Here is a 27,326-nt window from a genome sequence, read left to right as displayed (position 1 = left end):
ACACTCATCTCCTTTCACTTTCCTTAATTATACCCTGTGGCTGGTTTGAATCTACACATGTGTTGATTTGCCTTTCAGCAAGCAAAGCAGAACAGATAACCACTGAGCTCACACTGGAGACATCAGACCTTTTTCATTCATCTAGCTGTCAATTTGAGGGATATGTGTAGAAATTAAATATGAGATTTTTGTCTTTCTGAAAAATGTGGTTGGTGTTTGGCAGTGAGGTCAAAAGATGTGTGTCTTGAACAAAGGGCACAATTAATCTCATTTTCTGAGAAGGTGCTAGGAGTATTAACTAAATTAGCAATAAAGATACAGATAATAACAAAAATACAAATGTAAGGGATAGTTCAGCAATCTTAATTTAGATTAAAAATGTTTTTACTGCTATAGTTTAAATATTACTTGTAGCTCCTTACCTTATTATGCTAAAAATTTTATGTCGTAAGTCAAAAAAAGATAGGATTAGATTTTTTATTACTAAGAAATACTTAACCTGCTATTTTTGTGTATAAAATACATCATGATTTCCTTGATAAGTATCTGCAATGAGAAAATCAGTCTTTATTAGTATGTTTTTCTTACATTTGAAAAAATTAATCATTTTCTAAGCCACAAATATTATATATGTGTATATATATAAAAGAGTGTTTTAACTCGGGATAGTGCAGTCCTGTCCACTTAGAGGACAGTGGCAAATCCACAGTTTTCAACGCTACCACCATTTAACTTTTAGGTATTAGTGCTACAAGTTTTCCCAGTTAAACACAATTCTCATTTACAAGGATGTATCAAATATTTTACACTGAGGCCCCTGTTCTGGTATCAGTAAATGTAATTGGAAGAGCATTGAGCTGAACTGGCTCTGTGTCTGGGAGCAGGTTTTTCTGTGCAGGTGTAGTGATGCAATAACCTTTTAGCCAGATGGTTTAAGCTGTCTTGGTGTCTGTGAAGCGCAGTTACAGCGTCTGCATAATGAACTAATTCAAGGGGAAGTTCGTGTACCTCTCACTGATGCTAACTCATGAGACAAGCTGGGTTTAGATTCGCTTAGGTGAAGTTAAACTGGTCAAGTAACAACAGCTGATGCGTTTGTCTGGCAGTCTTGAAACGCTTATCAAGCATGTGCTTTCATCAGAATCCTTTTGGTAGTCATCCTAAAGCTTGATCTAGGGGCTGAGCTGGGAAGCATATCTTATTCTCTGATGGCTAGTCTTGTGAAATAGGGAGTTTCTAACATACTGGTCTTCATCTAAATTGAACACGTGAAAACTATACTTCTTAACAGTATTTTAAAACAAAATGGTTTTGATTTTTTTGTGTGTGTGCTTATAGCACATGGGTCATTTCTTCTGTGCAGAAAGGCTAAATGGGGTTATAACATATCTATATGATATATATGTATATATATATAACTTAGACATACCTGTTTTTAGGAACAGAGAGTAACATGAGCTGAGAAACTGAATGTGAAAGCACCACCATATCTGCCTGAGTTACATGTTTCTCAAAAAGAAAATGGAACAAAGCACTCTCTCCAGTACTGTACTCCATTTAGAATGAAGAATAACCATACTGAGCTGAGACACTGAATCCATATTGAGTTTTGGTAGGTCTGGTTGTGCCTAGTTCTGATAATGCTTCTGGTGTAACCATAATGACCTCAGAGACCACTGGTGTTATAAAGTGTCACTGCTGCTGTGAACTGGTGCAGGTGGCTCAGATTGTAAGAGGAGCTCTCATGGTCGGGTGTGTGCTCCTAAGAAATCGAGTGTGGGCAACTTTCAGGAGTAGCCGAGTTTTAATTTCTGGAGTTCTGGCAGAGTGGTTTCTCTGACTGTCAGTGATTCAACTCCCAACTTCTTGCTTCCAAAGTAGTCCAGTGCTTTTGGAATTCTCAAGATGGATTGGGTGAAGTTGTCAGCATGAACATACTGATGTGTTTAAGATAAATTGTTTCCTGAACTTAGAATATTAATTAGAAAGGATTTTAGATAAAATACAGGGAAACAGGATGGGTTTCTTCGTTCCCTACGTTTGCAATTGTTGTAGCAGTGGAAAGTTTTGATATCCATTGATTATTTATCTATCCCATTTTTACATCACTCTTTCTTTTGCTGTTAGTGGGGAATTACGATGCAAAATGGTGGTTTGGACAAGGTTTAATGGTTTTATTGCATTTGTAGTGTAGTGCTCTGCATTCCAAGGCCCAGCCTTCAGCCATGTGTGCAGTTGTGAATGTTTCTTGTGCATGCAAATGCCTGTTGTGTTGTATTTTCACAAATATGCATAACATTTGACTAGGAGAAAAATCTTATTTGTGCAGAAAAGTGTTTTAACAAAACTAGGGTCAAATAGTTCTGCTCTAAGCAGTCTTTGCTCTGCACCTCACCAAATAAAAACGTTTAATGGCTTTAAAATTTGCATTTTAATGCTTGCATTTGATGGATGGAAGGAACGGGATAGATGGAACAGATTAATGGATTTTAAGCTCTATTTCAGTATTTTGTGCAACCAAAGCATGGTTTTGTATGTCTGGTGAAATATTTTGTGGTTTAACTCATAGATAGTAGTGATTTATTATGTGAAAATTTGTTGTGCAGCTGTGTTCACATAAGTGATTTCTCAGGAGATCTATGGGGTAGGTAGAATGAACAAGTACTTCATAATCAATAAACAAAGGAACTTGCTGGTTCTGTCTCAGCATCTCAAATGAGTTAAGGAACAACAGTAAAGGAAAGCAGAAATCTGCCTTTGAGCTGGTGTGCTAGACTTGCTACTGTCAATACTTTGCTAGAACAATACATTTCTGTCCCTAGAAAGTGCATGTAAGCTTTCATATTGCATGAAGACATTTATTTAAAGGGCGCTTTTTAGGAAATGCTGCTTTTGGATAGATTTTAAATCTAAGAGGGCATGAGTCAAGAGCGGGTATTCCATAACTTCCTTCTCGGTAGCCGGTGCATTTAGACTCCATTTCTTCTGCTTGTGACTAGGAGCTGCAGATGCACTGAGGAAAGAAGGTTCTCCTTGTTTAGCAAGAAAAAGCAGTCTGGAACAGGGTTTTCAGACTTTTATTACAGCTGCAGAATAAAGATGAGAAATCAGCGTTCCAAATAAGTGGTTTTACAGTCCCAGCACAGGAGACTCTAATGCATTATGTGCTAAAAGAGGAAGAAATGTCAGGAACAGCTAATAAGGTTAAACGTGCTTCTCTTTTGGCTTTTCAGCAGAGTCTTTACTTCCTGTGCTGCATTGCCCCGATCAGCTCTGTGTGCACAGAACAATGCCCAACGTCAGTGTAGGTTGCCCACCCCCAGTATTGTTTATACATTAGAATTTTTTTGTTCCAGTTTCATACAGACCACTGTAGGCTGCACGTCTGCCTTAGGATTACGTGTGCTGCTGTGATTTGCATGAGTGAAGAAAATCCAAGTGAATTTTGCATTTTTATCGAAAGTATGAAAAAAAAAATTCGTTATGTATTGTCCTCTGGGAAATAAGCTGCAGCATTTGAATAGTGCATAGAATTACATCCAAGATTGCAAGTGTGTGTGTGGGAGGATTGGCATAGCTATGCTTTAGAAAAATTACTTCATTTGAGAGTGTTTTATATTGCTTTTTTTAATATTTGAGCTACTGTGTTGCTATTTGCTTTTGATGGAGGATATTAGCTTTAGAAATGAAGATTTTTACCCGTTGAGCATAATATGCATTTAACTATCTAGTTTCTCAGTTTTTGTACTGTTTTAACCCTCTTCTGTATTTACACTGGCCAATGCATTTTTTTTTAAAGAAAAATTTATCTGCTGATATTGTCTATGACTTCATGCCAAAACAAGGGTATTTGCTCCTTTTATTTAATGCAGAAAGACAAGCACTCCTTTGCTTTTCAGTCGCAGAATTCTGAAGCTTCTTTAGATAGTGTAGGGAGAACTCTTACTGGTTTTGTGTCTACTTAAATAATCCATTAAATGCTGTCTCGGGTTTGGGAGGAAAAATATTTTGATGTTGAAAACTGTAGATTTACTAGGAGTAAAATGAGCAGGGATGTGAGAAGAAGGATTAAGTTACTTAAACCCCCACACTTTTAAAACATTTAGAAATAATAATTTGAGAGTGTGTATGCCTTTGTTACCATTGGTACCATTTGTGGCTGACGTAGAGTTTGAAATATCTTATGGAATAGCCAGTTTTAGGGAGGTGTAAAAATTGGAACCTTTAAAGATGTCCCCTAAATGCAGGTGGTTTTTATTTTTTAATACTTCAGTGATTCCTGCCACCTTATTTTTTGTTAGATTTAAAATTTGAAGGATAGTAGCTTGTATATGATTTATTTCTTTTTGGCTTATGTGAATGTGTCTCTTTTCTCTTTAATCAGAATTAGAAGGACGGTCACAAAAAAATTGGTCACCCAATTACAGACTAGTTGAGGTTATAAGTGACCTCTGGAGGCCGTTGGTCCATTTGCAGGGCCACCTGGAGGGAGTTGCCCAAGACTCTATGCTGGTTGTTTGGGTGGTGTTTGGTTGGTTTTGTAGAGGTTTTTTTGTTGTTTTTGTTTAGAGTATTATTTGTTTCGATCCTTTAAAGGAGCACTGGAGGTGCTCCTCTGGATTTGGTGCATCTACCATCTGTCTCTGCTTAACTTCACTTGCCAACTTTTCCTTTTTGCTTCTTTGAGGGTGGTGAAAGAAGCTTTTTCTTTTAGGGCTATCCTATGTAAAAGTTAATTTCTCTCCTTTTATTTGTGGAATAATGTGATTATCTTTCTCAAGGTAAGGGCAAAGATCCCAGTGTGTGTTTGGAGGTTGCTGGTTCTTCCATGTTGTTCAGGTACACAGTAATGCATGTACTGTTTTGAAGAAATCCCTTCCGTGAGATTGCTGTCTGCATAAGCCTGTGTGATGTTAGATCTCATTGTTTTCAGATTAATCTATGTTGCTTCAGTCACCTGAAAAATATTGCTTCATTTCTGACTCTTTCCCCCCCCCAATATATTGTTGTGTTATTCTGTTCACATTCTCACATTTGCAAAGTCCAACTGTCCCATCACATTTTTAACACCAGTCGTGGAACTGAAGCTGAGCCAAGTCTTAGTGGATCTCCTAAAGAAATGTAACTTACACAGTTGTACTGTCTGAGAATCCTGGTAACCTTTGAAACTTGGCTGATTTCAGACAGAATTGTGAGTTGTTTCAAGTTGCTGTATGTTTTATGAAAATAAATGGCCATTTAAAGGCAAATGATCATTAAATCTCTCAAACAGGAAAGACTGAGGTATGAGCTCAGTTACTATTAAACATCAGAGAACTGGAGATGGGGAGGGGAGAAGTTACAAGTGCTCCAGTGAAAGAAGAAAAAAAAACCTGTTATTAGTGTTAACTTTTTTATTTGCTATCAGAAATCCAATTAGAAAGCAAAATCTTGTAAAGTCAGGCTTTATGCTTCCTGTTCAGTTGGTTGCTTCTTTTTGAGGTGGTAAGTTACTAAAGTAGTTCTGTCCTCATATGCTTTTGTGTAAGAATTGACAACAACTAAGAAGAATATTTGATGGTAATTTTTCTTTCTGGTATTTAATGTTGAGGAATAAGAGACTCACAATATGTAGCTCCAGAGCAGTTTGCATGTTCTCTCTGTCTTCAGTGACATTGAGGGGAATGAGCTGTCCTGGATACTGGTGAGAAAGCGATTGGATTGTCATCTTTGTTCTTTTGCTCCTGCTCTTACTTTCAGGAATCTGAATTTTGTCATGAGGCCATAGTAGTAATGAACACTCCCAGCATTGACTTTATTGTGCACAGACCCCGTCATCAGGCTTCAACAGTGTGGGAGCGGTGCTAATTCCGTGAGGTGTGGCTACAAACACCCACTCACCATTTCAGTTTTGCATAGACAAAGAGTGTCTCCAAAGAGTTCTGTTTTCCAGGATGTGTGCTGATGAATGAAGGAGATGATTATCCATTAATGGAGTCTAATAAAATGCATTCCAGTTAAATGGCAGCAGGCAGAATGTGGTGCTTGAGGAAGTGGGAGTAAGTGGTAACTGCTCTCTGAAGTTGTGAAACAAGGGCCACCCTAGAGTTACTTCTGGGTCCACATACTTGTGTAAAGTTTTATGACCTTGAAAATCTGCAGGTTTTTTAATGTGATGATATTATTCAGCCGTTCGTGTGGGTTACCAGTAGCAAAACATGATTAGCTTTAATTGCAATAGGAAATTCAGAGTCAAATGCACAAGTATCTGAGAGAATGTTGCAGTGTAATTAAAGGTGGGATAAAGTGGAACAAGAGTAGTTGAACCAATTCTACTAGCAAATTAATACCAGACAGGGAAGTTGTTGCTCTTTTTCTTTGTTCCTGCCCAAGTAGGTGTCCTGCTCTCTGCATCAGGTTGGTTCCCGTGTCAAAGCCCCCCAGTGTCAGAAATCAGATCACTGGGAAGCAGAAAGTTCTCTGATCTTGAGGTTTCGTGCATGCTGGGGGGAGCAGGAAGGGGTGGTTGTGTTTGTGTCACATGTCTTTTTCAGGTCTGTCCCTCTCTGCTCTTGGTTTGTTTTCTGTCAGGTTTGAGTTGCATTTGCTTTCTAGAGAAGTCAAATGAGCCCCAGAAGTGGCTCAAAGTAGGCAGCAGGAGCTCAGACCCCAGAATGAGGACAGAGTAGGGGAATGGAATGTGCTGTTGTCCTTTGACTTTGATAAATCATTAGATTGGTTCAAGCTGCCTTGTGCAACTTCACCCTGCCTAAACCCAAGGAAGTTGGGCAAGATTTTGAGAAATTTGTGGATTTTGAATAGTTTTGGTTGGGGTTTTTTTGTTTTGTTTTTTTTGTTTTGTTTTTTTTTTTAATTGAATATTTATCTTCCTTAACTTTAACAGGGTAGGATCCTGGTACTCTTTGTTTTCTTTTTGATTTATTTACAGTTTGATTATAGCTTGCACGTAAGTAATTGTATCTGCAAATGTTCAAATACTTAATGAGCAATTCAGCTTCACTAAACCCAGTATACAGAATATTATTTATTGTGACCTATTCTTGTCAGTGATTCTTATTGTGTTAGTATTTTGCACTTTATAAATCTCATGACCTAATATTAATCACTGTAGTAAGAAATGGGGGGGAACGTGATGGGAGTTTGTTGTTACAGGAGAAGTGAAATACACAATCTTAAATGGTATCTCTGAAAACGTTTGGTTATGTCAAGTGAATTGACATATAGTTTTAAACCTAATAAATTTTTATTTTTTTTTAATTATACCATGTACAGATCTACTGGAGCTTGTTAAGGAAGTTTAGCTTCCTGTCTGAAACCTTTTGATATTCAAGAGTGGGTGTTTTATTGCTCCCCTGAGATAAATTCTTTAGAAAGATTGAGGGGGTAGAGGAAAAAAAACACATGACAACCTTTTCAGTTCGTTATCTGACCATGAATTAACTTGAAGTGAGAAATTGTTTTGGCAGTATTGCATAGTTACTTTTGTTGATTACCCTGTCTGTAAATGAGAATATTTTGCAGGGGGGAAATATTTAAAGTTGATGTTTTGTTTCCTAAGTTGATTTTTCAGCTGGACAGAAAACAAAAAGGATGGTGAAGACTTTTAAGTCTTAATAAAAGCAATCTCAGTTAGGATTTATCTGGTCAGGAAGGGCTTGTAATATGTTATTAGAAATTACAATTTATTTTCATTTTTATTTATTTTTTTTTTCTTCCCCCCCCAGGTGATTCATGGCAGGGGACGTGGAAGGGTTTAGCTCCTCCATCCATGACACCAGTGTCTCTGCAGGATTCAGAGCACTGTATGAGGAGGGATTGCTTCTTGATGTCACACTTGTCATTGAAGACCACCAATTTCAGGCCCATAAAGCTCTGCTTGCCACCCAGAGTGATTACTTCAGGATTATGTTCACAGCTGACATGCGAGAACGAGATCAGGACAAAATCCATTTGAAAGGTCTGACAGCTACAGGCTTCAGTCATGTTCTCCAATTCATGTACTATGGAACTATTGAACTGAGTATGAACACTGTTCATGAAATCCTTCAGGCTGCCATGTATGTCCAGCTTATAGAGGTGGTAAAGTTTTGCTGCTCTTTTCTCTTAGCTAAAATCTGCTTAGAAAACTGTGCAGAAATTATGAGACTTCTGGATGATTTTGGTGTAAACATCGAAGGAGTCAGGGAAAAACTGGATTCCTTTCTGCTAGAGAATTTTGTGCCACTCATGTCCAGACCTGACTTCCTTTCATATCTGAGCTTTGAGAAGCTCATGTCTTACTTGGATAATGATCATCTGAGCAGGTTTCCAGAGATAGAGCTGTATGAAGCTGTTCAGGCCTGGCTGCGCCATGATAGAAGACGCTGGAGGCATACGGACACCATCATTCAGAACATCAGGTTTTGTTTGATGACACCATCCAGTGTTTTTGAGAAGGTTGGTGCATTTGAAAAGCAGTAGGCAGGATTCATCATTTAGCTAGGGCAGCATGCCATTAAATAGGTAAGATTCCCCAACCTATTAGGAGGGACGAAATTATAGCATTTATTTTCTAATAAACCCATAGAAGGCAAACAACTACAAGTATTGTCTTTTGGTTATTAGACAAGAGCACGTACAGTGACTGGAGAACAGGTGGGTTTGTAATACATGTTTATAAGGGGCTTTATATGAAAAAGACATTTTAAAATAAGGTCACTTGTATCTGGTTTGTTTTCAAATGTTCTTACTGTTGTCCGCAAGTTGCTTCTTGCTTTAGAGCTGCACACAGTATGTAGGGTATATGTCATGATAATTGTTATCAATATAATCAAAAAATAGTGACAGTAGATCTTACATGGTTTAAGTACAGGAGGGTTTTTTATTTGCAAATGACAACTAGCATCTGCTCTAAAATCTGCAGCCTTTTTGTTGTTGTATCTTCGGTGGTTGTGCTGTTACACAGCAGTTGGAAGTAAGCCCTGATCCTGCAGAGTTACACACACACTTGTTTCTATACAAGGCACATAATCAATCAAAAATTATTTACAGTATGAAATGTAATGATTTACTTTAAATATCAGAGGAATTTTTGCAATAGTTGATCTAAAGTTCAACTGATCACTGTATGTAGTAAGAGGTTAAAACCAAACTTGCTTTTTCTACTCTTCTGTTGAAGAACAGACAGAAAAGTTGTTTTCTAGTTCTTTAGGCTCTGAACATTTGTCAACAGTAGAGGATTACTTTGTAAGCAGCTCTGTCACAGACCAGTAACAGTGTTCAGTTTAGCAATTACACTGTTAATTTTGTGTGATGAGATACAACTTTAACTTCTGCTAATTCACTGAGAAGTGAAAGGTACAGGAGTTAAGACCTTGTGGGTTTTTTTGTGCTTCTTATAAATTAATTTCCCATATATTTTTACTTTGGTATCTAGTGAACATACAGATAAGGTTGTGTTGGTTTTGGTGGTTTTAAGGGCTACTGGGTCATTCGAGTAGTAATTCTTATATGTATTCCTATTTGAAATTGTCAAAGCTATTAACTACTTCAGACCAGTGGGTTTCTATATTTTGGATTTTTTTCTGTGTGTGTGAATTGAATAGAGGATGTAATAATACATAAAATATATTTATGATATTAGACTATAGACATGAACAAAATAAATACCTATGCATATTTTAGAACAGCGCTGCAATGTTTATATAGGGTTAAAACATTTCCAACTAGTAAGAGCTGAACTCTGCAGGATACTGTGTAGTGTCTTGTTTTTAATAACACTTTTACCTTATTACTACATCATTTAATCCCTTCCACAGTAAAACTGGTAGAATTCACAAAATATGCTTTTAAGGTTAATCTAATAGGGCAAGACTTGTTTGAGTCTGCTTCAACTCTATGAGATTTGCGGATACAAGCTCAAGCATCGAGCTGTCCTCAGTTAAATTTCTGTTAGTCTTCAGTGTTACATGTAGGTATAACTTCTGGAGCTGGTTTTGGCATCAGTGGTGTAAATCCTTCATACAGTGCTTCTCATATTTTGTCTTGACAGCTTCCAAATGGCCCAATAGGTACAACTTCAGGAGAGAAGTCGCTGTAAAAGCTTCATCTGGGAATACCCTTTGTGTTAATTGTATGTGGGAGCTCACTCTTGAAGAGAAAAGGCAACGCAGAAAGCAACGCAGAAAGAATCGTGTCTTGCAGAATATACCACCTAAGGAGTCTTTCTGCTGTGCCTTTTGCAACTGGACGTGCCTGTCTCATATTGGCCTTTTTAGCCACCAGCGCGCTTGTAACAAACGTGGGTAGAGCCTTTCCCAGATCTTCGTTTGCGAAGCCCAGCCATGATGATGTGGGAGCAGAGAGAAGTCAGTGTAGGTTATGGAGTGGGACAACTCAGCACAGGGAAGCACAGCTAATTATGTCATTTTTTGCTGCAGCTAGGAATGCATTTGTGTTTTACCTTGGCTAGAGAGCATTGAGTTATCCAGCATGACAGGTGACAAAGGACAACTGCAGTTGGAGCCAACATCAGAATATAGAACACTTTTTTTTTTAAATAAGAGAGCATGTCTATTCACTGTTCTGGCAGTAACCCAGGGAGAACCTCTTTCTTCTCTGTGTAGAAGGGGGAAGATATTGGTAAAACTGCATTTTTTGGAGATCTACAGACAGAATTCAGCCTTGTCCTGAAGCCAGCACATACTAAACGTCTGCATGAATGTACCAAATACAGTCTGAGGTTGACTCTTCCACTTCAGCAAACTCTGTATTTGCTGTACACTGGCTGGCTTGTCGTATGTACTCTTACGTAATCTTTGTGATACACATTTCTCAGATGCCTGTCATTGTAGTATATAAATAGCTTATATGACTTAACTTTGCAAGTCATGGTAAGGATACTTTTGGCCTCTTAAACCATTATGTTTCGTACATCATTTTTTGGGGGAAGATGTACAGTGTGGGTGGGATGGCTTGTCCTTTCAGAAATGAAATGAGTGACTCTAGGTTAATACCTTGAGGCTGATGTGCATTTAGAGTGCACAAGTGAAGGTACAGCCCCTGTGCTTACTGCAGACTGGAAGAACGGATACTGAGGTATGAATAGATACTGCTTTCGTTCCTCAGCTCTTAAAATACATGCTGATGTACAAGGGAAAATGGGAAGATAAATGAATTAAGGATTTGGGGAATAGTTAGAAACGAAAAGCAAAGTGTATGGGGAGAAGTACAAGTTTTGCTCTTGACATTGTGTTGACCTTTTGAAACCCGTCCATGGCTCTATAAGTCTTGAGGAAGTTTGGAGATAGAAGTTAGAGGGCATTTCACCTGCATCACTGAGTTAATCTCTGTGTTACTGGAGGCGACTGTGTCATGATTTCCCTTCATGTACTGTTTAAGCTCCATTTAGTTGCTGTGTACTACTCAGATGGGAATGTTGTTTCAAAACTTTAAAATCCAAAGGACTTTTTTATGTCCAGTGTGTAGGGTTTGTTATGAGTAGCCCATGCTGATTTATAAATTGCCAGTATAAATCAGAAACTTAATAATCACTACATTTTACTGTAGAGGTAGGATGAATAGCACATTATTTTTGAGTATCTCTGCCCTGTGCCTAGAAAAGAGTAACTTTTGAGAAGATATCATTGTAATTTTATGTTATTGTGACTTTACCTTTCATAAAAGAATTTAATTTCTTTTTTTGTTTTGCATTTACCTCCATGTCTAGTAATGCATATGTATCTGCTTCTGCAACTTGGTTTACTGAAGCAACTTTGTTTGCTGAAGCTTAGAATAAGAAGTGTTTAGTGGATGAGGTTAGTGGGCCCCTCTTATCTTAAATAGGTTCTGTGCTTGGTATTTTTGTCTCTCAGGGTTATTGCTCAGTTGGATAGGTTTGCTAGCAGTATTTATTTTGTACTGAACTTCTTAATTGTGGAATATAGATTGACTGCATTCTGATTTGAAAAATTAGATTTGAGTTAGACTTCAGCTTGACTTTGATAATTTCATTGGCCAGTTTCTAAAAAGGAACAGCCAAATAATCATTTTGAGAGCATTGTCCTTGCTGCACAGAGGCTGTGTCATCTTATCTTTTTATGGTTAGGCTGAAAAACAGTAAGTGATTTGTAGCACATGCAGAATAGCCCTTCAGAGTCCTATACTGGTACCAGTCAGTTCTCATACTGGCTTACAGTTGTGCTTAAAATATGGCCAGAGATAAGTAGATGTGAAAATAATAAGGATCTGAGTTAGCAGAGTGGATGGATCTTTAGTTTGGATTCAGCTTAATCTTTAGTAAAATAACTTTTTTTTTTGCAAATAAAAGGAAGAATTTGCTCTCTAGAAGTCTGATACAGAGGCCATCATTATTCACTGAAAAGCTGTGGTGCAGCTGTTGTACTCCTGGTAGTTGAGTTTGAGTTGCATCACTTATACGTTCAGAACTGACAGTTTTAGAAAACTTAAACACAATAAGTTATAAGCTCTGAAGTAGTTCTCTGCTTACGTGGCTAGAGATGATAGAGTCACATTATGAGCCACCTAGATTTTTGTTATTGACTGCTTGGGGGGGTGAGTAGAGGGGTGGATGTTTTTAATTATGTTTTAAATTAATTTTGCATCTTTTTTTTAATGGAATGATACATTTGATTTTGTTTATGCTGGCCCCTGTCTGTGTAGCTGAATGTCTGACTGTGAACCACAGTAACTGGTAGATATGCAATGAGATAGTTCTCATTCTCTATCTCTGGAGATCTTGAGGGAGCTCTTACCAGTAGGGCTGTGTCCTGGCAGAACCTCTGTAAGATTTTCTTCAGAAAATTGAAGAGAAAGAATTGGAAAGAATGTAAAAAAAAAAATCACATGAGTAAAACTGGAACACTTGGATTAAATTTCTTTTTTTTTTAAACTTTGAAAATGCTATGAAGCATTTAGTATTTTTGTGAATTTGGAGTTGATGATGGACTCTTTAAGAATGCACATTTGTTTTACTTTGGGGTTCATAATGGTTAGTGCACATTTCCATCTGTTTTGCAGAAACTTGCGAGTGTTCTGCTTGAGTATGTTGGTAATTAGGGGCACATTCCTTCTAGAGCTTCTCCATTTGAACTTATCAGGAGAATTGGTCTGCTTAGATATTTGTTGATCAGCTAAAAGCAGTGATATTTTTCCTCAACAGCCAAGTTTAGGAATGCTCCAGCTACCTTCTCTTACCAGAATTTAGGTGGTCGGTCACTCTTGTTCTGTGGGATTTTTTTTCTGCCTATTGTACGACTTGTTAGTGCTTGTGCATTTTCGTGTTCAACTCTCCAAACTTGTGTTTGTAGAAGCTTCCCCACAAACTTTAGTCAGAGAGGGGTTATAATAACTGGGAGTTGCATTTACTTCTTTATATCTTTTTGGTTTAAAGTAAAAGGTTGAGGCTTTGCTTTGGTGTTAGTGCCTTTGTCAAGATAAGCAGTAGTAAACTTCTGCTACTGATTCCCTGGTCTTGAGATTCTGTCTCTGGAATTAGAGATACTCCTTGTTTCCTTTTGCATGCTCTCATGGGGTGAGATTTGTGCTAAGTGAAGGAGTAGAGTGGTGAGGATATATGAGGCTTATTTTAATTCCAGTCTCTGGCTGGCATTTCGATTTCTAGATCTAACGACAGAGTTGTAAATGTTGAGGGGGAAAGAAAAGCATTTTCCATTTCTGCCAGGCTTTGCTGGCATTCTTCATGTTGTAAGCATGTTGATCCTGATGTCTTCCACAATCATCCAAGAAAACTTGAACTGCATAGAGGTGGAACAAAGATAATTTATATTTTTATTTAATTCCAAAGATGATGGCTCCAGTTTGGGAATGCTCAAAGTAGTCCTACTGTTCTACAATTTGAACGTTCCTTTTAAGGATAAAGTTACCCACCCACTATTCTTTGTTATTTTAACTTCCTTTTTCATTTTTTGTAACCTTTAAGGCTTTCTATATGTTATCATTTTTCTGTGCTGTGGTTCTCCCTGCCAGCATATTTTCTGTAATTTATGTTCACTCTTTTTAGTCAGGCAGGGTATGTGGTTTATTCTAACAAATGCAGCACAAGCAGATCTGTCTTTGTATGACATATTCTTTATTTGCAATAAGAAAATAGATCTTATTCCCACAAGAGTTGGACTTACTGTGGATATCTTATAAGCACTATGCCTGAGTAAACCTTTTTGCTCTGGTAAAAACAATAGAAAGAAGCTGGATGTTGCTGCAAGAATAATATATACATCTCCATGTGGCTGTCCTCTTTTTCCAGACAGAGATAAGTTGAACTTGTCAAAATTAAGTGGGGGAAAGAAAAAGTGTAAATAAAAACACCAAATCACTGTAACTCTTGAGCTATACATTGCTTTACAGTAGTAGGTTAGTGTTCAGGGGTTTTTTTAAATCTGCTGTGTAGAACTATCTCAATGTCTGTGCAAAGTATGCCCAATAATAACAGTTCCAAAGATTTTTTGAAAAGATGCTTATCTGAATATGTTAATTGTTATACAAGGAAGAGAAATTATTAATAGAAAGCTAACAAAATTTTAATAGTACATATTTATGGAACAAGCAACTACTGTATTCACAAGGTATAAAGAACATTAATTTCCAAATTGCTTTCCATATACATCAAAATTCATACCACCCCCTGAGGTAAGGGGTGGTACAGACTTTTGTTCCTTGGGACAGGGAATAGGAGATGAGGTAACAGATACTCAAAAATGTTAGCTTCTGGTGTTACCTTGTGGTCACTTGAAACTTCAGGGTGGCCTCACATTTCTTCAGGGCATTGCTTCTCATTTTGGAGCTGGTGGGAGCTAAAGGCATTTAGACTGTTTGCAAGCAATCCAGTTTCATGTGAAAGAAACTGGAACCTTGGATCAAATCTGATCGAGGATTTGTGGATTTGGCAATATCCAGCAGGTTTTTACTTGTTTGAGAGGTGTGATTCAGAAAGCTGTGTTAGACCAGATTGTACAGGAAGAGGGAAGCCTCTGGAGAGAATCCCACGGTGAGCTGGGGAATGCTTGGAGCTAGATGAGTTAAAACGTTCAGGACAGGGGTGTGTTTTGGAATGGTCTCAGAACCAACCTGAGGAACTTAAGTTGTCTTAGATAGTAGGAAGGGTCCTGAAAAGGTAAATTCTTGTCATCTTCTCCCTCACCCACAACTCCAATAAAACTGAGCAGGGATAGCTCTTCTAACTGAGGTGTCACTTCACGGTGTGCTAATTCAAAGGTTGTAACTCTCACCTGGGAAGTGGGAGTTCAAATCTACCTCCACCATTTGTCAAAGAAATGCACAACCAAAGGATTATAGAAGGAGATGTTTCCCTCTTGTGTTAAAGGCATTTGTTAACACGTGGAGACTCAGAGAGGGGAAACCATAAGGGGTAGCCATCATGATGAGTGGTTGGTGCAAGCACATGTTCTGAAGGAAGGAGGTTGGGTACCTTCCCTTCCCTTCCCCTTCCCTTCCCTGCCCCAATTAAATAGCTCTGTGAGCAGAGCTTAGCATTTGGCAATAACTGCTTAGGCTTGGCTGTGAGATTTCAGAAAAAATAGACCAGAGTAAACCTTGGTAAACACAGAATGGGTGTGTAGAGTATCTTTCAAACTCAGGAAAATAGTGTATTTTTAACTAAGGTGCTTCATGGATAAAGCAGAAGAGTAACAGAGGCTTTTGGGGGGGAAAAGAATAATGATTTTTAGACTCGGGGATTTCAGTTGTGCCTAATTCCAGCATAAATTTTGCATGTGATTATTCTGCTGAAACTGTTAGTCACTGCTGTTAGTCACTAAATTGCCTTCTGGATTTTTGGTAACAATACACTAGTTCAAGCCTTCTTGCACAAATGCTATTGCTCTCAAGAGTGCCTGAATGAAACAAAGTAAAATAATCTAATGATACATAGTCATTTAGATTTTCTGGATTGTTTCTCTTGGTCAGAATTTTAATATCTTTTAAATGTATTCATAGGTAAAAACATCAGAATTTTATCGATACTCCCGGCAGCTGCGACATGAGGTTGACCAAGCCATGAATTACTTTCATAGCGTTCACCAACAGCCTTTGATGGAAATGAAATCGAACAAAATTCGTTCTGCCAAACCCCAGACTGCAGTATTTAGAGGAATGATAGGACACAGTATGGTAAACAGTAAAATTCTTCTCTTGCACAAACCAAGGGTCTGGTGGGAACTAGAGGGTCCTCAAGTACCTTTACGACCAGACTGCCTTGCCATTGTAAATAACTTTGTGTTCTTACTAGGTGGGGAAGAACTGGGGCCAGATGGTGAGTTTCATGCTTCATCCAAAGTGTTTAGATATGACCCAAGACAGAACACTTGGTTACGAATGGCAGACATGTCTGTTCCACGCTCTGAGTTTGCTGTTGGAGTTATTGGGAGGTATGTTTATGCAGTGGCTGGGAGAACCAGGGATGAAACCTTTTACTCCACTGAACGGTACGATATTACTGAAGATAAATGGGAATTTGTGGATCCCTATCCAGTCAATAAGTACGGACATGAGGGGACTGTGCTTGGTAACAAGTTGTATATCACTGGTGGAATTACATCATCTTCAACTTCTAAGCAAGTGTGTGTGTTTGATCCCAGTAAAGAAGGGACAGTAGAGCAGCGAACAAGGAGAACTCAAGTGGTCACTAACTGTTGGGAGAACAAATGCAAAATGAACTATGCAAGATGCTTTCACAAAATGATTTCTTATAATGGTAAGCTTTATGTCTTTGGTGGTGTCTGTGTGATCCTGAGGGCCTCCTTTGAATCTCAAGGATGTCCTTCTACAGAGGTGTATGACCCTGATACGGATCAATGGACTATTTTGGCTTCTATGCCAATTGGTAGGAGCGGTCATGGTGTAGCTGTTTTGGACAAACAGATAATGGTTCTTGGAGGCCTTTGTTACAACGGTCATTACAGTGATTCAATTCTCACCTTTGATCCAGAGGAAAACAAATGGAAAGAAGATGAATATCCAAGGATGCCGTGCAAGCTGGATGGCTTACAAGTCTGCAGCCTGCACTTCCCTGAATATGTTTTGGAGCATGTTAGACGTTGCAGCTAAAACTGAGTGAACAACCCGGTGAAATACAAAAAGCTATACCTAATTTGTTAAAAAAATACAAACCAATTAAATTCCTTCAGAGACATTTTCCTTGTGTGTAAGAACAACTGCTAAATGCTCAAGAGAAACAGGATGTACAGGGGGTGTACTTACCAAGTTTATTAGAAAAGCCAATAGTTAGTCTGACCTTGTAAAAGCTTTGTTGTTTTGGGTTTTTTTTAACATAACTGTAAGTACAAAAAAAATAAATTTTTGAGTGTGCTTGGGTTTTTTTGTAATATTTTATGTCTGTAATATTTTCTCTTTTAATGGCCATTATGCCACTATGCTTTTGAATTAAGTTGAGTTTGACAAAATATTTGTGAAAGGCAGAGAAGAAAGACTTGATTAGCATTTTTTTGAGCATCAAAATAAACCTCATCATCTGTACTAGGGTACAGCCAGATCTAAGATAACAAAACCAAACCCTTTCTGTATTTTATGTTGGTTTTTAGATGCTTTTCCCATTAACTGCAAAGAATTCTTAAATCTACTAGGTGTTTTGGTTTTCCCTTATTTACTTTGGAGAAGAATTTTAACCCCTTTGCATGACCTTTTTCCTGGTTTTGTATAGCGGTACCAGTAAGTCTGCCAAACTGCAAATTACACATTTTCTACTGAATTGAAAACAAAGCATTTTTATATTCAAAACACTGTTTCTATGCTGCCTTCTATTGTCTGCGTTGTGTTTGTTGGTGAGTAAAAAAAGTATATATACATGTGCATACACTGTAAAAACTGTACATAAATGCATCTTTTTATTTGCAGTTACAATATTATATTTTAACTAGTGCACAGGTTCAGCCATATCTGTTGAATTTAAGGTATTCTTTAATAAGCTAAATAATTCAAAGTTCTTAAGTGACCAGAGGCCTCATTTGGTATCAAAGTATCTTATCTTTAGTATATACTGATTGATTCAGTAACTTTAAACTCTTTATATTGTTCCTACATAATGAACTGTTGATTATTTGTTATTTTATAAATTATTTTTTAAAAAGTAAATTCATCTTACCTGAGTTTCTTTTCAGTTTCAATGTGCTGCCCAGTTTTCTTTTTTCATGAAAATGGAAAATATCAATAAGCAAATGCTCAGCACTGCTGTGACCCACAGTTATTTTTGGAACTGGATACTGGACATACACTACAGTTTATTCTCAGTACTTTGCTTGTACTCACATTTCAGTATGAGTACTTGTATTGAAGTGGTGTAATCTTTTCATTATTATTATTTTAATTATTAACTGTTAAGAACTACTGTGTTTTGAAAATGTGGGGTTAGGTGATTGGATGGTTGATGTAATTTCTGTTTCTTTTGTAAAAAAACCTACACAACTATGGCTACTGACCTCAGAGTGCCTGAAATGAGATGTGTGGTCCTAGAGGGCTTGGAATAACTCCATTGAGTTTAACTTACAGGTATAACTGACAGTAGATTGGTAAGAATTATCTACCAAGACATAAATAATAACAGTAATTGCATTTTGATTATCTTTATGGATGTGAAATAAACCGCTTCTAGAACCTAAAGGAGAAGTTGAAGGCTCACAGCTCAGATGCTGAAACAGGCAGCTGCATATTCTGTAAAATCTTATGCTGCTGTGTTTCACTTCAAGCAATAGACTTTACTTTATATGCAGCGATGCAAAACCACTTTATTCAGCATCTTCCAGTCAGAAATCACTGTAGAAAAGGAATGTACAGTACTCAGGGAGTTCAAAAGAATGCACTTAAAAAGGGACCAAAATCACCCTAAATTTTCTATGTTAAAAATAACACCTATTGTCTAAATGAAGTTTGAAATAATAGGAGTTAAAACAACTTGTAAAACTCCTCATATTGTGTTTTGATATTTTTGTAGTAATTATGTTCTGGGTTGAAATGTGAGTATTTGGAGCTATATGGCAAGTCAGCAGATTTTTAATTTTTTTTTTTAATTATTAGAAATGATTTGTTGATCAAGTATTTTCTTTTCATATGTTTTAAAATAAATAGGTAATGCATGCCATCATAGCTATAGTGATAAGCTATTTACATCAGAAGTGACTGGACCAAATACTGATATTCAGCCTTCTGATGCAGGCTAGTTTGCAGTTAAATTTGTCTTTTTTAATAAGAATTCAGTTGACTGAATTAGAAACCTAATTTACTTTCTTGATAGCTTAAGTTAAAGCTGGTGTGGCTTACACTAAAACCTCAGTTTCACTACATCGCCCTGTGCGGGTACAGAGAGACTGACTCCAGTAGGTGCTGGCTCTGTGCTGACTGTACATAGTTCATGGAATATTGAGGCACAAGAGAAAAAAACAAGGAGTTTTAAAATTTTTTTTTCATTATTCTGTTTGTCACCAGCTCATTTCTCAGTAAGTTAATGGGGCAGCAAAAACTAATCCTGCCTGAGAAGGCTTTCATGGGCACCTTCTGTATAGTACAGAGTACTTCACTTTTATCTGGGGCCAGTGTGGGGAATGAACATGATTCTGGATATCTGGTGTTCAGGATTCAAATGTCTTAAAGAGACACGGCCAAGACTTTATTAAAACTAATAGTAAAGATGGGGGTGTCTTAAGTTACGTTCTGGATTTGAGCACTTTCTGAGGTTCTGTGTACAGGGCACCAGCCTCTAAAGTCATTGCTGAGTACACTTGAAGAACCAGATTGTTTTTGGTGCTCTGCTTTTAAGTTTGTATCTATCTTCAGGTACCCAGTTCTGAAAGTTCTTGTTCAGGGTTGTAATAGTAATTGTTCTGTGAATTTTTAATTGAACTGTTGGTTTCAGCTTCCTTGAAAGCTGTGTCTCCATTGAGAAGCTGGCTGCTACTTTTCCAGCATTAGGAATGATTGGAATTTGCTTGGGTTTAGAATGTGTGGGGGTATGTGAGAGTGTTTTGTCAATTTACATTTCTACCGTACTTTTACTGTTTCAGACATTAAATATAAAATGAACTCTACTTTCTCGTTTATGTTGCAATGGAACTTTTGAGGCAGTTATTTTTGTTACTTTATAAATCAGAGGGATTCTTTATTTTAATTGAGTTTGCTTTTGTTATTTAGCACCAGATAATTTAGTGTTTAAATAGAAACAAAACTAAGCTGGGTAATAAGAATTGCCTATTACTATGAAATTGTGAGCATTATGATCAGATTAAGATGAGTTTTAAATAAAACACTTAAATGCCTCTCATTTGTCAAGGAAAAGGTAAGTTTCAGTCTTTGATTATTAAGTTTGGGGAGGTTCTCTTTCTATTCCCACCCCAACCATAACTGGAATACCAGCAAACCTAATGTCACCCACATATTTAAAATTCAATGCATGACCTGCTTTGAAAAGAAAGTGTACTTGCCTCTTGCCTTTTTTTTAAAAAAGTGAACATAGTGAGTCACAATATAGGGTGGTGGATTTTTTTTCACATCTATAGAAAAAAATATATCAGCTTCATTTCTTAGTTTAGCGACCAACTCCAGCAGGAAAGTTTCTTTTCAGATGAAGTAGTGTACAATAAGCACAGTGCTCCTGTAGAGGGACCAGACACTGCCAGTTCCCATTTCACATGCTACTGTGCCTGTTTTTAGGGAACAGGGTTTTTTTAAAGTACTGCATAAGGAAAAAAATCGTTTATTTCCCCCCCACAAAATGTTGGTAGTTTCATAGTGGGAAGTTTTAGGTGGCAAAAAACTTTTGAAGTTTTTTTCCCCGTGAATTTGGCTGGAGGAAGGCAATACTTGGTTTTACAAAGGCCCTGCTGTTTCAGAAAGCACTGCTGGCAAGTGGCAGCATATGAGCTACCTGGCAACCTTCTTTTATGTTACTTCCTTTTGAAAAGTGTGGATGTCCTACTTTCTGCAATATGATAGCAGTCCTGTTAGAATTAGATCCAAGGGTTTGACTTGAATATTTCCCTGGTTTCTGAGGTTTGCAGCCATTTTTTCTTGAGGCCCTCCTGCCTTAGAAACCCAAGTGCTGCATTTCCTTGTGCTGATAAGATGGTAACTGCTTATGTCAGGGATGAAGTGTCACTCAACACTCAGGAAGCAAAGATAAAATTCAGGAGGTACAAATTCAAATTATTTAAAAAAAACCCCACATTGCTTAACTCATGTCCATTCTGTAGCAAAAGAAGGGTAAGCATTACGGGGAGATGCTAACAGTTCTTTAAACTTCAAGCTTGTGTCAGCCTGGATATGATAAAGTCTTTCTAAAAAAGAGTCACATTTGTAGAGGTATTTTGCCTTTTTGATGTATTTTTCCTTAAAAAAAAAAAAGAGTGACTTGGGCCCCAGATTCTTTTAACACTCCAAATGTGTACTTCGCATATGTGAATTAGTTCAGTATAAAGAAAACAGAGAACTGTAAGGTACTTAAAACATAGAAGCACAAGTGTTACTAAGCCTGTGCTTAAGTGTTTATAGGATTTGGGACATCAAAGAAAACACCCCTACTGCTCTTCTCCTGTTTATAAAAATATAGCTGGTGAAGTTACTTGAACAGGCATCTGTCACTCATGGCTGAGCTCACTGAAGGAGAGCAGGAAAGAACATAACTGGAAAGCACGAGTCATCTATTTAAACAGAGTTTGCTGGTGTCCTGTAGCTCACATTCTGAGATTGTTCATGCTTGTTAAACAACTTGAAGCTGCTTGAAATAAATACTAATGACTACTTTTACATCTGTATTCTATTTTTGAAAGTTGGTGAGTAACTTGAAAATTTCCATTTGTATGAGTAAACTTCATAAAACGTAGTTGTATGTGGCAGGAAAACTGATCTGTTTTGACAACAGCTTTCCTGTATGTCCCTCTACTAAATTTTTATTCACTTCCTGAATTTCAATTAATGTTTATATAGTCTTTTAAAAATAGCTTTCAAAAACCAATTTCAAATGTCTTTGGATTAATATTAAGTTGGTAGCTAAGGGAAAATCACTTCTATTTGCAGATAGTAGTTTTTATTTATGGCTCTGGTAGAAAACCTTACTGTAAGTCTAGAAAATGAGGTGTTCTTTAGGACTGAAAGGTTACTTAGGGGGCTTTTATTACCTCAGTGGGACCCACTTAACTTTTATGTCAGTTCTGGAACAGGTGAAGGGAAGAGTGAGCTATGTTTTTATTTTAAATATTTTCCCTATATATTGTTATTTTTGTAGATATTTTTAAAATAAATTATTATATGCTGGAGATTGCAATTCCACTATAATGTCCCATGATTCCAGTGTACAATATCAGATTGTTTGTATTGCAAAGAATGTATTTGATAAGTTAACAGGAAAAGTTATTTTCAAACTGTGCTGTGTTTGTGTCTAGCAATTGGAAATACTTTTCCTATAGAAAATTAAAATTAAATGTATATGACCTCATATCTACATTTGGATTAATTGTCTAATAATTACCCAGGGCTGCTATAAACTTCTCTAAATAATTTAAGAATTGCCTCTTTTTACTGTTTTAAAGCATTTTTTCTTGTCTTTTTTTGGCAGAAAGTATTTTTCCCTTGCTATGGATACAGTATACTAGACTTGCATATGTGCTCTGTTTGGGTTTCAAACTGAAAAAAAATGTATAAAATGTGTATAAAGAAAAGTGTAAATAAAATATTTTTAATCTTTAAACACTCTTGTGTAAACTGTGTAATACTCAAAAGTGTGGTGGGTCTGGATCACTTTCTATAGGACTTTGGAGTTTACTGAGTTAAGCAGCTCTTCAAAATGTGTGTTGCAATGATTCTGTAATGTTGTGTCAAAGTTATCCCATCAAGGAAAGCTGGATGTGGTTCTGTAGACAACACCAAGCTCTTTTCTTCAGCTGTATTTTACAGTCTTCCTAATTTTAATTGCTGTAGCACGTTCGTCTGTTTACTCTGCACTTCAAGCTTGAAATATTGTTTGGAGTTGACTTTATTGTTACATTTGTAACCCGGTGCAATGGCATTTAACCTGGAAGACTGAACACTGGAGGCAGCCCTTGGTGTCAGTCAGCAGCCAGGAGAGACTGTTCCCTGCTCTCACGTACATGGAATTGAGGGCTCTGCGACAGCATGTGTTCATTGCACACTTGGACCTTAAAGTGCCAGAAGTCCAAGTCGTACTGCTTAATGTTTCCTGTAACAGGAAGGGGAAACTTCATTTCAGGATTAAAGTGTCAGATTAGAACAACATTCAATACCAGGGAGGGGGAGTGGGGTGGGAGGGCAGGTAAAACAGGAGGCTGTAATCTTATTTTCTCAAGCAGTCCGATGAAAGCCTTCCTTGTCAGTCCATTGCCACACTTCTTTTCTCTGTCACTGTGTTTTGGCAAGTCTCTCTCAGATCAAAGCCCCTGGTTCAAAAATCTACTGTCAAGAATGTTTGAAAATAACTGTGGTCTCTTTAATTTTTTTCAATATTGAATTCTAAAATAGCATTTTAATTTTATTTTAGAAATTCAAATTACTTTAAACTTTATTCGCATGAAGTAACCTCTGCCCCTCCCCCTTTTTGGTAACTTGGTTTCATCCTACACTGTGACTGTTTAATGGGAGAATGCTGTGGATGAATTTGTGCTGGTCCCAGTGGGAATTTGTCACGGGAGGAAGGGCCTGTTTAATTGTGATGTTGTCCCCATTGTGGGTTCAAAAGGGGACCAAATGCATTAGACTGACACAGTGGAAGAGAAGATGACAGCAATCTTTTCACACTGTGTTATTTACACTTCTTTTTCTTCGCCTTTTTAATTCCCCTTCCCTGTGAACCAGGTTGCATTTTTGGCAATACCTTTCTTCCAAGATGTCACACTGAGTGACTTGACTTACTTGTTATCACCTCTGTAGTTGATAGGCATCTCCAACAAAGTTTCCATTGTTTCACTAAGGGGAGCGCTCGCATTTTAGCTGGTTCATACCAAATTCTTCACTTTTTTTTTTAAATATATGGCCTTATTTTTTAGCAGTAGTTCAGTAATCTGTGTTCACTTGTTTTGTGTGATATGAAGTTAATGTTATTTTGGCAAAGGGTTTTTTCAGTGAATTCTTTTTAGATTCTTTAGTATAATTTATCCACCCTTATTGACTTGAAATTCTTAATTTCAACAGGTTATGTGTTTTGTTATGTGTTGGGATTTTGGGGTTCTAGGTGTGGGAACATGTCAGGGGGTTTTTTTGGTTGGTTGGTTTTGTGGGTTTTGTTTGTTTGGTTTTGGGTTTTTTTGCCTTTTTATTTTGATCACCACAACTGGTCTACTCTGGCCTCCAATCGGGAGGCCTGGAGACACACCATCTATAACGCAGCTGTCTCCTTCGAGAACACACGCAGGATCACTCTCGAGGAAAAAAGGCAACGCAAAAAGAACCGTGTCTTGCAGAATACACCATCTAAGGAGTCTTTCTGCTGTGCCTTTTGCAATCGGATATGTCTGTCACGTATTGACCTCATAAGCCACCAACGTGCCTGTAGCAAATGTGGATAGAGCCTTCCCAAATCTTCGTTCGCGAAGCCCAGCCATGATTTTATGACTCCATTGGCTTCTAACTGTGGAAAGGTGAAGCGTTGCTTTGGGTGTTGCACAGCCTCTGTATCAGTTCTGTACCTTTTGAGTTCCTAACACTTGTGAACACACGATCCCCCACCCAGCCTTTACCCTGTCAAATCTTGCTGATGGTTGAGTGTCATCCTTTAGTTGAAGCGTCTTCTTGTCCAAGGCAACTGTCTTAGCATGTGCAAAAACTTCATTCAAGGGAGAGGATCAGGAATATGTGTTAAGGCACCTTTAATTTCTTGTTTTCATTAACACTTTCCACTTGATTCTGTAGTTACACTGGCAGGTGCTTTAGGCAATGTTTCCAGGTGAAAATAAACCTCATCATAATATCTGTTTAAGCACCCAGTGACTGGTCAGTCATCTATCCATTGGAATGAATGCCAGCATTAAGCATCACATGCTGAGCACAAAGCATTCTAGATTGATGCTATGTGGTACCTAAGGAACTAAAATAAAAAAAAATACTCTTTTTGCCATGTATCTGATGTCTGTCAAATGTATCTCCTGGTGATGTCACCCTTGCTGGCAGTTCTCCTGTATGAAGGATAAATGTTGTTCAATAAGTGGTGCTGAATAAAATATTTGTTTCCTAATGAGATAGATGACTTTAATGGTTAATCCTTTTATTGCACTATTTAATTTTACTAGACAGATATGTCTGTCTTTGGCTTAAACTGGCAGCCTTCTTTCCCACAACCATTTCAGTATGTCCTCAGGCACGTTCTAAACATTGGTTTGTTGGGAGCTTTTTTGTCATGTGGTTCAGCTCATAAGTTTGATTTACACCAACCATGTAATTATCTTCTCTGTGTGAGTGTCTTTGTTTCCTGTGGTGAATTGTGCGTTCTGTGTATCTGTTTGTATGTACTATTGATTAGATTTTCTGACTTTACCATCCCTTCTTTGTCAAAAGAATTGCATAATGCCAACTGAAACTAACTCTTTCCTCCTTGTTTAAGTTCCATAGTCTCAGGGGAAAAATACTAGGGTGGTCAGTGTATTTCTTTCATGTTTACCTTCCCAAATTGCTGAAGTCATACAAAATGTATGGGATCGTGCTTGTGGTGCTGACACTGGTGTTGATATAAGGCATGGCTGAGTGCCTTCCCTTATGTTGGTATAGTGATGCCCTTCATTTTCACTCCTGGAAAGCAGGGAATTGCTGTGCTATCATCTTCCACCTCTCAGAAAGCCCTCTTGGCTAATCTACGCCCAGGAAAGAGCCCTTAGTTGGCTGGAGGATGTTCCTTAGGATTTGCGTCATGTCACACATGCTCTCCATTCTTCCTCTGGCTCTTACAGGCAGTTCTGCAAGGATTTTTTTATCTGACACAGGTGGCAACTTGATACCAAGAGCTTATTTTAACTTATGAAATCCAAAATATCATAGTACAGAAGAAGACATTTTAGAGGGCAAAACCTTTTTTTTTAATATGTATATTTCTTCTCCTCTTAATTTTGAGTTCATTTATTGCAATCAGGAAGTTACTGTCAACTAATAACTTTTCCTCCACTGTTTCTCCTGTCAGATTATCGAAAACACTGAAAAGAATTATGTAGTCAGAAAAAGAAGTGATTAATATAATTAACTGAACTGTAGCTTTTAATTGAAGGACTTTCCATGGTCTTAAAGTTGGGAACTGGTCCAATTAACAATCTTCTTGGAAGTGTTTTAGCTTATTTCTGAAAGAGCTGGATTTTGGCTCAGTACTGTTCTCTGAAAACAAGGGGACTGAGACTGACCTCTACGTAAGTTAAATAAACTAAATACCTCAGCCAAGGAAATCTCCGTACAAAATTGTTAACACCCAGATAATCAACCAGCTGTACTCTGCAGAAGTTAGGAACCTTACAAGTGATCACAGTTTCTTAGTTTGAGTTTTGTCCTAGCTTTGTTGTGCAGAGATTTTTATTTTTCCCATGGTAAAAATTAATTACAAGAATGTATGTTTTGCTAAACTTGTTAAACTGGTTGAGGGAAGCTGTGCTCTCAGGTCTGCTGCCTTGTTCAAAGCAGGGCAGAACACATTAAAATGACTGGAAAGATTAGCAATTTTCCAGTGCCTTAACTTCTGATGATTTATGCATCTGCTGTGAATGGAAATCATCCAGTATCCTCCAGAGATAATGTCTGGAACCAGGCATGCAATTTACCTGCTTCATATTCCCATTCTTCTGTAACAATGGATTGATCCCTCCAGCTTTTCAATTCATGAAATTGCCATCTCTTGATATTCAGTGAAGTTGCTCCTATTTGTAACATCTAGTTTCTGGGCCCGTATAAAACCCTGCATTGTTACACACAGATGGGATTAAGAACCTGTTCCATGACACTTGAGAAATGTGACTTTTTTTTCATCTATATAACAGCCAAAGCAAGCTAAGGCATTGTTTTTAACCTCTGCCAGCACCACACTGTACTAATTGATGAGACCAAAGAGGTAGTTTCAAATGCTGTGCTAGATGGAAGTTGTTAAAAGTAAAGATGGTGTTGGTCTGTGGACCACTACCCTGTGCCCCTTAAGGGACAATGATGCCAACCATAGACCTTCTCTAGAGGGAAGGGGGGCACAAACATAAAAGTCTTCTCTTTACAAGAAGTGGTAGGTGATAACACATGTTAAACATATAAGAGATCACTGGGGGAAACTATCTACATGACAGTTTTCATTAGTGATTGTTGAGAGACCCCTGAAA

General features: G+C 37.6%; 1 protein-coding gene across 3 annotated transcripts in view; it reads left to right on the top strand.

Moving 5' to 3' along the window:
* KLHL15 (kelch like family member 15) overlaps window positions 1-22,477 on the top strand; it is a 27,840-nt gene extending 5,363 nt beyond the window's left edge. For all 3 annotated transcript variants that reach the window (XM_017827137.1, XM_017827139.1, XM_017827138.1), the window contains 2 exons: window positions 7,725-8,436; window positions 15,973-22,477. In XM_017827137.1, coding sequence (XP_017682626.1) covers window positions 7,732-8,436; window positions 15,973-17,082 — 1,815 coding nt within the window. In that variant the 5' untranslated portion in view covers window positions 7,725-7,731 and the 3' untranslated portion in view covers window positions 17,083-22,477. The remainder of the gene's footprint in view (window positions 1-7,724; window positions 8,437-15,972) is intronic.
* Window positions 22,478-27,326: the final 4,849 nt, after the last annotated feature.

This window comes from Lepidothrix coronata, unplaced genomic scaffold, assembly GCF_001604755.1.
Source record: "Lepidothrix coronata isolate B3197 unplaced genomic scaffold, Lepidothrix_coronata-1.0 Scaffold135, whole genome shotgun sequence".
Taxonomy (NCBI): domain Eukaryota; kingdom Metazoa; phylum Chordata; class Aves; order Passeriformes; family Pipridae; genus Lepidothrix; species Lepidothrix coronata.
Note: the sequence above shows the minus strand (reverse complement) of the source record. Positions and strands in the feature narration are given on the sequence as shown.